Source organism: Parambassis ranga, chromosome 10 (assembly GCF_900634625.1).
Source record: "Parambassis ranga chromosome 10, fParRan2.1, whole genome shotgun sequence".
NCBI classification, from domain to species: domain Eukaryota; kingdom Metazoa; phylum Chordata; class Actinopteri; family Ambassidae; genus Parambassis; species Parambassis ranga.
The window spans coordinates 4,006,749-4,021,340 of NC_041031.1; the positions used below are offsets into that span (position 1 = coordinate 4,006,749).

The 14,592-nt window shown below is 44.2% G+C and overlaps 1 protein-coding gene across 1 annotated transcript; it reads left to right on the forward strand.

Annotated features, from left to right (window-relative positions):
• Window positions 1-2,799: 2,799 nt before the first annotated feature.
• On the forward strand, window positions 2,800-5,774 carry LOC114443003 (uncharacterized; the record flags this gene model as incomplete). The annotated part of the gene is made up of 3 exons (XM_028416909.1): window positions 2,800-3,258; window positions 3,546-3,703; window positions 4,196-5,774. Coding segments are annotated over exons 1-3 (2,196 nt in total), but the record flags the coding sequence as incomplete, so codon positions are not given.
• Window positions 5,775-14,592: the final 8,818 nt, after the last annotated feature.

Here is a 14,592-nt window from a genome sequence, read left to right on the forward strand (position 1 = left end):
GAAGTTCAGTCGGAGTAATAATATCACAATTAGTATGAAAAATAAAGCGTCAAATAGCAGATAGAACATGAAATTGAAAATGAAGAGAGGTGAAGGGAGAAGAGGTGAAGGGAGAGAAGGGTGAAAAGAAAGGGCAGTGATGGAGTACAGAGGAGCAAGTTACACTTGAAGTCATATGTGGCTAGAGAACGAAGGAAGTGTGTGTGTGTGTGTGTGTGTGTGTGTGTGTGTGTGTGTGTGTGGGTGTGTGTACAGGAAATGAAAAATTACTGCAAAAGATGGAGTTTCAGAACATTACAAGGATCGCTATCAAACATGTTAGAGGCTTTCACTGATCAATAACTAGCACTTACTGTGATCGATACGTAAAAGTCCTGATCATCAATCAATAAGACCAATGTACCAGGCTCAGCACATGTACACTTACACTAAGTATGCAACCTAGCATAACTCAGCAACTATGAGCACAAGAATTTTTGGGAAACTGGGGATTGGTTTCCACCTGTGGTCAAATGTATTTATGGTTGTACATGTCTGTCACTTGGTAGTTCGAAATAGTGGTAAGAGGGGGGGAAGATTTGGTTCTTGCAAATTTAGTTTAATGTTGTGAAACAGTTTGTTTTTTTTACCTAACCAAGTACTTTTAATGTCTTAACCTAACCTATGTGTTTTATGCCTAATGAAGTCATACTGAGATCAGTATGCATGGACTGTATAGGTTTTAGGAGGCCCTACCAGGAGTGTGTAGCTCCAGACAACATAGTTCACTTTTGGCCATGCTTGTGGTTAAGACCATAGGGCTGACACAGGACTCGCTGGAAGCTTCATATCTAACTCAGTTGGCCTCAGGGCAGCTAGAGGTTCTCCAAAAAGGTTGCTACCATAACCCCACAGGCAATGGTCCTGGGGTAAGACATGAACTTCAGCCTCCTGGGTGAAAATCTGGATCAAAGTTACATCCACCATGCACCCCTTTATAATTTCCTGTGGATTTTTCTTGCAATCCTTATATATGTGTATAGTATATCAGCCACAAGGTGAAATATGTAGTCCTGGCCATCCACCAATAACCTGTCTTTTCTGGACTAGATGAACATGATGATGATGATGGAATTACTCAAAGGAAAGGCTCTTCATGTGTGACCTTGTATCAATGCCTCCTTGTAAATCTTTGCTTTCCTGCTCTACTGTGACATCTTAAGTGTGCTTTATTAATAACTGCTGATAACAGCTTTTTTTATACATTGCTCCCTGCACAGGAAGTGCTTAATAACCCTACAAACTAATACACACACCATAAGGATTTAACCTAACTCATGGCAGCAACAATATTGGCCTGTTTTCCTTATAATTGTATCTTCAATGTTATGCTCTACTCTGCATATAGCTATGCAATACAGGAAAGGCTTCAAATGCACCGTTAATGTGATTATATTAAGTGATGGGATGGCATCAGACATTGTTCTATGTATAGGTTGCGGAAATTAAAATGCAGGCAGTGTGCCACGTCTAGTCAGCAAGTGTGTGATGCATTTTATATTACATCCAATATGGATTAATTATTGTTTCATGTGTGCCTGCCATTGTTTTAACAACACAAGCAAAAGCCACAGTATTTTCAATTATCATATTGTTCCAAATATAACATAATATAATATTCTTTTTTTAATTGGAAATAATAATCACTTTATACTCTAGACTTTGTGCAATAGTTTATATGTGCAATAAGTTATCTTTACCTTACTATGCTGGTGTGCAATGTTTACATTTGCCGAATGTAGGCTGTTTTTAGTGGGTGTCTCCCTCTCAAAGAGGAGAAAATCCCTTATTTAACCGTGTGTTTAAGCTGATAAAACTAGCAGACAGCATGCAGTTTTCATACTGTGGTTTAATATTAATCAGCCCATCATGTCAAGGCCGTTGTAAGATGGCGGACACAAATGCAGCAGAGCCGGAAATAAAAGGCAAAACTCAGTGTTTAATACAGGCAAGAGTTCGGTACACGGGAATTCAGTCCAAGAAGCAAAGGTATCCAAAAGGGCAAAGGCAAAACAGTAGTCAAAATCTAGTCATAGTCAATACACAAGAAAATCCAGAACTGGCAACAAGAGGGAGGAAACACACAGATTTTATACAAAGGAGGGCGGGAAGACAATAAGACACAGGTGAGGCACATTAGGGCGGAGCAGGTAATCAACGGGAGGGGGAGGGTGCACACACGAGGAAGGGGAACGGTGAAATACAAAATAAAACAGGAAGTAACTAAACTAATAAAACTATAGCTAATGCAAACAGAAAACGAACTACCAAAATAAAAGCCCTGGCTCAAACCATGACACATCATGGATGGACGGACTTATGTTAGCAGACAGCAGCTAGCTAGCTAGTTAACGAGCCAGTGCACTGGCATCATGATTAAAGGACGTTATAAAAACACAGCGAGCAGCATCCAGTCTACACTCTCAGTCCAGCATCAGACTACAGTCCTCTGTCTCTCAACACTCAACACTGAGAATCAAGATGGCGCCAGTGTGTGTAGCCGGCTGTCTGTCTCTCGGAGCTTTTATTGTTTTTATGCTGTTTTTATCTTTTGTCACTCTAAATGTTGACTCACTATACGTCTATGATCGACAAACGCTTCTAAATCTGCGATCATTTGCTGAAAACTTTGCTGAGTTTCATCAGGATGGACAGAAAACCTGCCCTCCATTACTCTCTGGCATACCAGCTTACCTGTGCCGCACGCCGGCTCCACCTGTACGTAGGAGACGTGGACGCCGTGGAAAATGCAGCGGTAGGATGGTGAAGCTGAAGGCCAGCTTGTCACTGTCTCGTGCGGAGAATATCGTGATGATTCCACCGTCAGATCGCCATTTTGTGCCCTGGCGCTCCCGAGACCCGATCAAATCTAGCCTCTTCCCTGTGGTCGGCTTGGATGGAGGGCCAGTGAATCGCCGTCTTCCCTGTCGCCTGGTCCGGCACGGGGTGAACCTCCACAACCTGCGGCCTCTTCCCCGTGCTCCACCGGCGGCAGCAGCACTGGAGCCTGCCGCTGTCAGGGTGGCCCTCGTGAATGCTAGATCGCTAGCCAACAAGACTTTCATTTTAAAGGATTTCTTTAATACAAATGAGTTGGACTTCCTCTGCATCACGGAGACCTGGATGTCTGTCAGTGAGTCGAGCGCTCTCTGCGAACCGTCCGACTGCACATTCTTCAACTCCCCTCGGACAACTGGCCGCGGGGGCGGCATAGCGACTGTATACAAAGATAAATATATCTGTAAACATCTCACTCCGACATCGTCTTACTCCAGCTTTGAAGTCGATGTGTTTGAGCTTGGCCCGTCTCTCCCAGTGCTATGCGCTGTTATTTACAGACCACCAAAATACAGCAAAGACTTCTTGGGAGACTTCTCTGATTTCTTGGCTGAAATTATGTTAAATTACGACCGTGTTTTAATTGTTGGTGATTTTAATATTCATGTCTGCTGTCAAGACTGGCCAAAGACTTTTTAAATATCATTGACTCTTTTAATCTTGTACAGCGTGTCGTTGGTCCCACTCAAGAGCATGGACACACTCTGGACTTAGTGCTGACTCATGGTTTTTCTGTTGCAAACTTGGAGGTGTACAATGCATCGTTTTCAGATCATATGCCTGTGGTCTTTGACTTTCTGCTTCCATGTCCTGTGGTCAAAAAGCCGTGCGCTCCTGCGCAGCGCCACCGGGTCGTTACATCCTCCACTGCTTCTCAATTCTCCGCTTCATTCAGTCAAACCTCCGCTGCTGATCCTTGTACCGCAGACGTAGAGGCACTCTTTTCTTGTTTTAATTCTAAATGCCTGTCTATTTTAGACTCTGTGGCTCCGGTGAAAACTAGGCATGCAAAAACTAGTCCTGAGCCCTGGCTGAATGACGTCACACGCGCAGCCAGGCGTGAATGTAGAAAAGCGGAGAGAAAGTGGAAAAAGGACAGGCTACAGGTGTCTTTTCAAATTTTAAAAGACAGCTGGCGCAATTATCAGAAAACTGTAAAAACTGAAAGAACTAAATATTTCTCTGACATTATTGCTTCCAACTGTAATAATCCCCGTGTTCTGTTTAAAACCATCAACAATGTTATCAATGCTCCCAAAACAGCCTGCTTGGAAGCTTCAGATGAATTATGCGAGACATTTTTGCACTTTTTTATTAGCAAGGTTGAGCGCACCAGAGCCCTCATACACCCCCCTTTATCTAACCCATCAAACCCGATCACGCCCCCTGCTGTATTAGACCAATTTGAGCCTGTTGGTCTTCCTCTGTTAAAGAACATTGTCGGTCATACTATGAAGCCCTCTGGTTCCCCTAAGGATCTCCTTCCACCCCGTCTCTTTAAAGAGGTTTTTCCAACTGTAGCTCCAGATGTGCTCAATATTATAAACAGCAGTCTGATAAATGGTACGGTCCCTGATGGTTTTAAGCATGCCGTGGTGCAGCCCTTAATCAAGAAGCCTGGTCTGGACATTTCTGTCCTCTCAAATTTTAGGCCGATTTCAAAACTCCCTTTTATCTCAAAGATTTTAGAAAAAGTTGTTTTTAGTCAGTTGAATGGGTTTTTAGATGAACAGAAAATCTTTGAGGTGTTCCAGTCAGGTTTTAAAACTCAGCACAGCACAGAAACTGCACTACTGAAGGTTTTTAATGATGTTCTTTTAGCCACAGACTCTGGCCACTGTGTCATCCTGGTCCTGCTCGACCTCACTGCGGCCTTCGACACAGTGGACCATGACATCCTCCTGTCTCGACTGAAAGACTGTGTGGGAATCCAGGGCAGTGCATTACAGTGGTTTAGGTCATACCTGACAGGGAGAAGTTTTAATGTCCGTGTGGGGTCTGCTGAGTCCTCTGCTGCCCCTCTCACCTGTGGAGTGGCCCAAGGCTCTATTCTGGCCCCACTCCTCTTCTCCCTATACCTCCTTCCTCTCGGGTCCATTCTCCGTAAACATGGTGTGTCTTTCCATTTTTATGCGGACGATTCTCAAATCTACATGCCCTTAAAACAAAACCAAACTCATTCTGTTCAAAAACTCTTAGACTGTGTTGAGGAAATTAAATCCTGGCTGTCAGCAAATCTGCTTCATTTTAACGACACTAAAACAGAGGTCATACTGTTTGGGCCCAGTGATGCCTCTGCTGCTGATATAGATTTGGGTGTCCTGACACAATATCAAAAGTCCACAGTGACAAATCTGGGTGTAAAATTGGATTCCAACCTGAAACTTGATGCTCAGATCAGTGCAGCTGTCAAAGCGAGCTTTTTTCAATTGAGGCAACTGGCCAAAGCCAAACCGTTCCTTTCTCGGCATCACTTTGAGATTTTAATTCATGCTTTTATTACGAATCGGTTAGATTACTGCAACGCACTTTACTATGGGCTCAGCCAGGCTTCACTTGCACAACTGCAGCTTGTACAGAATGCTGCTGCACGGCTTTTAACTGGGGCTAAGAAACGAGAGCACATTACTCCGATTTTAAAGTCATTGCACTGGCTCCCGATTCCTTTTCGCATTGATTTTAAATTTCTCTTATTTGTTTTTAAATCCCTTCATGGTCTCGCCCCTCAGTACCTGTCTGACATGCTCCAGCCCCACTGCCCTGCTCGCTCTCTAAGGTCAGCTGACCAGTCTCTCCTGGTCGTCCCAAAAACACAGAGAATACGCAGGGGGGACCGTTCCTTCTCTGTCGCAGGTCCGAAACTGTGGAACAAACTGCCTTTGCACCTTAGACAGATGGATTCTTTTATGGTTTTTAAAGGCTTTTCCATACTCCGCGAGACAAAGAGCGGAGAACGCACTCCACGGGTGGTAAGAGATACAAAAAAAAGGTCTTTTCCGCACTGAGGTACCATACTCAGCGAGACGCATGTCTGCAGAACTCCTCATACGGTCCGCCCACTAAACTATAAGGAAAGACTTTACTGAGTTTTTTAACACACCACAAGGACTTGTGCCGTGGCAAGAGGGCATTATACAGAGAGGGTGCCTGCAACAGCGTGAGATGTCCGGCGATGAGTTGTGAAAATGCGACATTAAAAGTAACAATAGCAAAGATTCAGTGTTTGTGCCTTTATGACCACATTTGCACATCTACTGTGTTCCAATGTGCCTGCGATACTTCAAACTGTCCGGTGATGAGCTGTGAAGATGCGACATTGCGACAAGTAACAATAGCAAAGATATACAGACATTGTTAACGAGCCTATTATGCCCGGGTATGTAGGAGTATATAGAATGGTAACAGTCACCATCTGGTATGTGTGAATGGCTGTCTGGAGTTATTGGTGACAAATCACCCTTACTTGCCTTTCTTTCTTTCTTTTATTGCTCATCATGCAAAACCAGTATGGTCTTATCTAAATCTGTTGAATCAGTGCTGTTTATACACCTACCTATATACCTGGAGAGGCTCTTGCGCTTCTCCACTTTCATCACGCCCACAATAAATTCTGACCAATCACAGCATGGTTGCCGCACAGCCTTGAAAGACAAAGTTCGGCCCGGACCCTGTGCACAGGAGTGCGGATCAGCGGGCGGTCAGAGACAAAACATGACGTCATTTTGTGGGCGTAACGTCTGCAGGGGGGAAAAATGTCTTTGTCTCGCGGAGTATGGATCCAGCTTAAGTCATCACTTAAAACATAACTTTTTACTCTGGCTTTTAACCCTGTTTGAGTTGTTGACTTTTACTTGTTTTATTGTTCTTACCCCTGACTGGTGCTTTTATTGTATGGTTTTATATTCCTATGTTTTATCAAACTTATATTTATTATATTTCATTTTATTCTATTTTACTGTATTAGTCAATTATTCTATGCTTGGTAGGCTGTGTACAGCACTTTGGCTGACCCTGTTGTCTTTTAAAAGGTGCTCTATAAATAAAGATGGATTGGATTGGATTGGAACACTCAGCTGTGTGTGCAGTTTGTTGTCATGGGCCAAAAACTGTGTTGTTTAAAGAACTTGTATTAACGGTGCAAGCTCTCCTTCCTTCGATTATTCACGCTACTACATACACACGCAAACACGCAGTGGGCGATCGGGAGAGAGTAAGACATCTGTATAATTAAAGATCTTTGCAGCACCGTGAGGATAGATGATAGAAAGTTTGAAAGGCCGCTAGGCTCTGGTGCTGATGCTGCAAAACTGAATCACTTCCAAACTGCCTTTTTAGGGGCAAGCTCTTCTCTGCTGGCTGCCATGTTGTTGGATACAGGTGGAGGAGGGCTGAGCCCACTCCAACTACAGGAGCACAGCGGGATGTGTCTGCGATGGAAGTTAAAATCAATTTTCATCAAAACAAGTCTAAAGATCAAATTCAAATGAATCCATAAAATCGAATTATCACCCAGCCCTAGTTTAAAATCAGCATATATTAATGCAGTATGAACAATGATGTTTTAATGTAGACTACATGATTACATGCAACTGTTAATTCAAAGCTAAGGCACAATATCGAGATATATATCATGTATCGTGAGATGGCCTAAAAATATTGGGATATTAGTAAAAGGCCATATAGCGCAGCCCTAGTGATAAGTGCAACTTTATCGCGTTTATTCAAAGAGAGAGAGGGAGAGAGAGTCATGCATATTTACGCACATGCCATTTGTGTGTGTCCGCGCGTATTGGGGTGAAGTCCACTCAGAGAAGTATAAACCCAGGGACTGTAGAGACAGTGCTCTTGGTGACGTTAAATTGATGTTAGACTCAACTTAAAGAAAACGGTGGGAGGAAGCTACATAATGTTACAGTAGATGGTATTATTTGGCTGATGATCTATTGTTTGCCAAATCAACGATGGACATAAGGAGAAGGGTTGCAGGCTGGAATTAGTAGATCAGATTCCAGAATTGGAAAATAAGGGTTAAAATCCACCAGAATGCAGGAAATGGCATCTAGTAAATTAAAACATTTTCTTGGGGAGGACGAAAAATATGCCATAACAATTGATGAATGAATTATTTTCAGATGAAATATAGCATTTTTTATTAGGTCTTGTTTTCTTTTTAAATTATATAAAACCATATTGAATCTATTGTTACCATAACTAGATAGCTCCATCAAAGATTGTGTTTATTAGTATTGACTAATGTAGTCTTAAGCATTATCCCCAGCACCATAGGCTAATGCGCTGCTCCCCCAAAACATTCTGTCTTGAGAACATTTATCAGGCTTCAGAAGGTTCACCAAAGGACCCAAGCCCTCTGAATAAAAGATTTCCTCATGATGCCTGATAAAAGGATGTCTGCAGACATGAAGCAAGTGAAAACATGTAGTTACAATGTAGTAACTATTGCTCAGACTTCACAGATTAAACTGGGATATTCAGTCCAGACTGGAGAAGCTTTTTCCAAATTTATGTGAAAGATGATTTTATTATTTGTAATTCCTTTTTTATATTTATATAATCATGTCTGTGTTATTTTTACACATCTCCTCTGGATTTTCTCTGGGGTATGAAGTCCCATTTCCCTGCTGTATTTCCTCATTCTATTCCAAGGTACTTATTAAACATGACTGCAGAGTTCGGATCAATGAGTAGTGATGACTAAGTCAGCTCCTTCCTCTTTGCTCTGTGATCTATTCAACTCTGTGACAAGTAAAAATCGTTTTCTTTCAGGATATACATTATTGACAAAGCATACAAATACATGTATATTTTAGTACGTACTAGTTCTCACTCTCTCTTCCTGGCACTTTATGTCAAAGCTCACAGCCTCAGTGATATATGGCCTCTTCCCCTGTGGTAATTAGGTCTAAATGTTATGATTCAGTGAAGCTGGCAATTCAAATTAAAGGCAGTGCATTAGCGGACTATGCTAACATAATTAGCTACACTTTGAAAGCAGCTGTAATCACAGAGCAGGAACCCCTGGGCTACCTTTGCCAACTCACGGGGTTAGCAACACCGAACTGATTAAAAGTCTCTCATGTATGGACAAGGACGGAGACTCATTTGGCAAGGCGACTCATACAGGAGGATTAAGAATTTTGTGTTGTAAAAACTCATCTTGTAAAAGTAGCACTGCTGAATAAAAAACAGTGTTCACATACTCTATTGCAATTGCACAGAGAATCGTTATCTGATTGCTTTTCTCCATTATTCAATGTTTTGGTTGGTTGGTTGGTGGTTTTGGTTCAATGCTTGATATTTCAGTCCAGTGTCATTACTCTGCTTTTCATGGAGATCTGATAAACCCAGTGCCTGCCGTGTGTATGCACCATTAGGCATATGAAGTAACTGGTCACGTTTAGATGTTAAAAAGGACATGAAACAGTGACTATGCACATTACAGTGCACAGTACAAATTGACATTAAAAAAATCATCACTACATCCAGAATCAGGGCGGAGCGGCCTCCCCCTGTCCTGCCTTCAGCTTGGTATCCGTTGTCAAAGCTGTCACTGGTAGTTATCCAATGCCAGCTACTATCACTTTCACACTGACCATTAAGCTCAGGACAGTCAGCTTTCAGGACTCAGTCTGCATTAGAAGTTGGCATTCAAATTAGCGAAAGTGTTAAGAAAAAATTTGTTTTGTATGATCACTTACCACGGTGTAGCTCCAAAACATAACATGTAACAGCCCACAGACCCTGTGTAGAAGATCCTGGCCTCAAAGGATTCAGAACAGTATTTCCTCTCCTGGCACAGCTGTGGTACACTACCCCCCCCCCCCCCCCCGTGCTTCCTTAATCATAGGTTCCCTAAAAACAATTTTAGACCTGTGCTTTTCTAGCCTTCAGCTTCATTAGTTTTCCTTTTTTGCAGCAGCAGTAGGTTGCTGTGCTCCTGTGAAAATGATTAGTACAGATTCATTTCAAAGGGTGGCCATAATCACAGCCTCGAGCCCCGGACTAATCTGCCAATGCCTCTGGATGGAAACACTGGATGTAATTCAATATGCCACACAGTATATGGTGAGATGGATAGGGGCCATGATCTAATCAGCTGGTGGGTGGCCTCTTTGATCTGACGGTGACTCAGACCAGACAAAATCAGACCAATGTCATACTAGAAAATAAAAGAATTACAGGAGGAAATGTACTTCATTTCCTAAAACGTATCAATGCTGAAGCTAATAGAGATTCATAAATCCAGTGAAAGGGAGATTTCATTGCTGAGTGCAGCCCGATTCAAAACATGTTGATGAAGATTCTCAGTCATCCAGGTCATCATACGTAGAGAAGATTGAAGCAAGGCGTCTGGACTTGTAGAGTTTTCTAGAAGACGTTTCGCTGCTCATCCAAGCAGCTTCATCAGTTCTAACTGTTTGGTGGGGAAACATGGTTTATATGTGGTTACAGACCTATGTGGGTGGGTCTGGGTAAAACTTAAAAAAACTTAAAAACAATAGCACTAAATGTTTCCATACTTACCTGTGATGTTCTGGCTGACTGGGCCAGGTGTGTCTAACGACTGGCTAACGACTATGAAACTGCCGGAGGGGGACTGGTTGACAGCCCTTTGTTCTTACTGTGAGTATGTGCAAACTTCCTGGGAATGGATGGAATCACTGCATTGTATGTGGTAGAAAGTCTGAGGCCACCACCTCTGTTAAGGGAAGGTTTTTCCAGCTTAACATAGATGGCTTCCTTGACTCCTCTTTCATACCACCTTTCCTCCCTGTCTAAAATGTGAACATTGTTGTCCTCAAAGGAGTGTCCTTTGTCTTTGAGGTGGAGGTGAACAGCTGAGTCTTGTCCTGAGGAGGTGGCTCTCCTGTGCTGAGCCATTCTTCTGTGGAGTGGTTGTTTAGTTTCTCCAATGTACAGATCAGAGCATTCCTCACTGCACTGGACTGCATATATCTGTATCCCCCGCCTGTGGCTGGGGATACAGATATATGCAGTCCAACGCACGCAAAGCTCCCGGTCCTGACAACATACCTGGCCGTGTGCTCAGAGACTGTGCTGAGGAGCTCGCTGAGGTGTTTACAGACATCTTCAACATCTCACTGAGCCAGGCTGTTGTCCCCACCTGCTTCAAAGCCACCACGATCATCCCTGTGCCGAAGAAGTCCACCCCCGCCTGCTTCAATGACTACCGTCCAGTAGCACTCACACCCATCATCATGAAGTGCTTTGAACGGTTAGTCATGAAACACATCAAGACGGCCCTCCCCCCCTCTCTGGACCCCTTCCAGTTTGCATATCGGCCCAACCGGTCAACCAGTGATGCTGTTTCCACAGCACTCCACACAGCTCTCACCCACCTGGAAAATAAAGACTCATACGTTCGAATGCTGTTCATAGACTTCAGCTCAGCATTCAACACCATCATCCCACAGCAGCTCATCAACAAACTGGACCAGCTGGGGCTGAACTCCTTGCTGTGCAACTGGCTGCTGGACTTCCTCACCGGGAGACCTCAGACAGTGCGGGTCGGCAGAAACACATCCAGCACCATCATAATGAACACCGGGGCTCCCCAAGGATGTGTGCTGAGCCCCCTCCTCTTCACTCTGCTGACCCATGACTGCACGCCAACACACAACACCAACATCTTTGTGAAGTTTGCAGACGACACAACTGTGGTGGGTCTCATCTCCAGTGGAGATGAGACATACTACAGGAATGAGGTGCACCTTCTGGCCGGGTGGTGCAGAGACCACAACCTCTCCCTGAATGTAGAGAAGACAAAGGAGATGGTTGTGGACTACAGGAGAGCACACAGTCAGCACACCCCTCTGACCATCGACGGTGCTGCTGTGGAGCAGGTGAGCAGCACCAAGTTCCTGGGTGTGCACATCACTGAGGACCTCTCCTGGACTAACAACACTGCATCCCTGACCAAGAAGGCACAGCAGCGCCTCTACTTCCTCTGCAAGCTCAAAAGAGCCAGAGCCCCTCCCTCCATCCTGTGCACCTTCTACAGAGGGGCTGTTGAGAGCATCCTGTCCAGCTGCATCACTGTGTGGTACGGAGCCTGCACCGCCACCTGCAGGAAGACGCTTCATCGCATAGTGAGAGCATCTGAGAGGATCACCGGCGTCCCTCTCCCCTCCCTCCAAGACCTCTACGACAGCCGTCTCACCCGAAAGGCCCTCCGCATCACAGGAGACCCCACCCACCCTTCACACCGCTTCTTCAGTCTGCTGCCATCAGGAAAGAGACTGCGCAGCCTCCGGGCCAGGACCAGCAGACTGAGGGACAGCTTCATCCACCAGGCTGTCAGGAAGCTGAACTCTCTCCCTGCTGTGCCCCACTTTCTCCCCCTTCCCTGACACCACCCCCCACCCCCTACCCCTACCACCATCCCCTCACCCCTACCACCACCCAAGATAGGAACTCTTTGTACCAGCCACTTTACCAAAGGAACTCTGTGCACCAGTCACTTTTTACCCTGTCATGTCACACCAGTCTCATATAAGCTGCTATAACTTAAACTATTCCTGGACTGTTTACATTATGCCAACCGCACTGTCTTGCAACATTGCATCTTTTGCACTCTCATACCAGTCTCAATAAGCTGTTATAAGTTAAACCATTCCTGTTTATATTATGCCAACTGCACTGACTTGCACTATACATCTTTTGCACTCTTACTGCATTGTGCCTTCATTATGTGCCTTGTATTTTGTGTGTGCCTCATTGTAGGTACATTTTTTTACACTTTATATTTATCTTTAGTTTTTAGTTACATGTTATATGTTGCGGAGTGAAGAGTAACGCAATTTCGATTCTCTGTATGTCCAGCACATATAGCAGAGTTGACAATAAAGCTGACTTGACTTGACTTGATATATCACATTGCTGTGTTTCTCCCTGGGAATCTTATCCTTCGGGTGAACCAGTCTCTGTCTCAGTGTTGTCATAGGTTTGAAATGGACCGGGATGTCATGGTTGTTGAAGATCCTGCGGAGTTTCTCTGATACTCCTGACACATATGGAATGGAGATGTTCTTTCTCCGCCTGGTGTTGTCCTTCTTCTTGTTGTTGGGGGGTCTTGTTTTTGTGGCTTTGATGAGTGCCCACTTCGGGTAGCCACATGTTTGCAGGGCCTTCCTGATGTGGTGTTGCTCCTTCTTCTTCCCCTCTGAGCTGGTTGGTACAGTTTGTGCTCTGTGCTGCAGGGTCCTGATGACTCCCAGTTTGTGTTCCAGTGGGTGGTGTGAATCAAACAACAGGTACTGGTCCGTGTGTGTGGGTTTCCTGTACACTTCCACATTGAGGCTCCTGTCCTCCTCAATATGTACTGTGCAGTCCAAGAAGGCCAGATTGTTGTCCTTGGTGTCCTCGCGAGTGAACTTGATGTTGTTATCCACTGCGTTGATGTGTTCTGTGAACCGTTCCACTTCGTTGGTCTTGATTTTGACCCAGGTGTCATCCACATATCTAAACCAGTGGGTGGGGGTGGTTCCAGGATAGGAACTCAGGGCTCTTCTCTCCACTTCTTCCATGTAGAGGTTGGCCACAATAGGAGACACAGGTGATCCCATCGCACAGCCGTGCTTCTGTCTGTAAAAGTTCCCATTGTACTGGAAATAAGTGGTGGTCAGGCAGAGGTCCAGTAGGTCACAGATGTGGTCTGGCGTTTTGAGCACATCTATTGAATTATGAAGGACATTGAAAAAAGGCGTCTGATATGCTACTAAAAACTAACAAAGAAACAAACAAAAAACTAGAATATGCAATTAAAATACACATAAATCTCTTTGATTTCATCTGTAAGTAGTTATTTTCCAGTATAGCGTGATAGCTGCTCTCACCTCACGAACACACACACACAAACAAATGCTGAAGCCACATTATTAAATGATTGACAGCTAAGCCGAGCGTTAGGGATGTGGTGTTGACATAGAAGATGTACAGTTCCATCTTTGGAAGGTGAAGCAGACAGACACACTGGCTAATGAACTGCCAATACAGTGTCAGCTGACTTCTGTATGAGTGACACCCGTCTGAAGCGCCCGGCAGCAGAACGACGGCTTGGTGTTGACCCTAAAAGTGGTAAAGAAGTAACATGGAGTCTCAATTAAGTGATTGTGTGAATATGCATGAGTGTATTGTATTGCTTCATGAGGATGTGAGGCGTGTGTTTTGTGACTTGGCTTCTTTCCACTGGTAACAGCTCATCAAGAAAGAGGCACACGCATCTGCTAATTAAGCTAATTTGTATTTATATAACAAACCTCCTCAAGAGCATCAACCTTTTGTTTTCACTGCTGCAGATGCCTCCAGTTTAATCCTGTGTTTTACGATTGCTTAACACAAAGAAAAGCAATGATTCCTCGTCTCATTTTAAATCTATCATGCGACAGCTTCTGAAAGAAAAAAACATTTTCCTCTTCTGCTCCTTCAACACCTTCTTTTTCCACTTCTATTTCTCCTGAAGCATCACTCGGAGCAGCGTAAATTCAGGGTCTGGCACCCAGTCGCAGTCCGTTACAGGTGTCTGCACAGATCAGGTCAGCGCTTCAACCTGGAGGTAACCATAAACTCCACTCAAATGTCACATCTGTCGGCGTGGAAATAATCCCAAAAAGGAAAAGCAGACGAGGCCCCTCGTAGATGTAGGGGTTGATTTGTGTGAATTCTACTGTGATATTG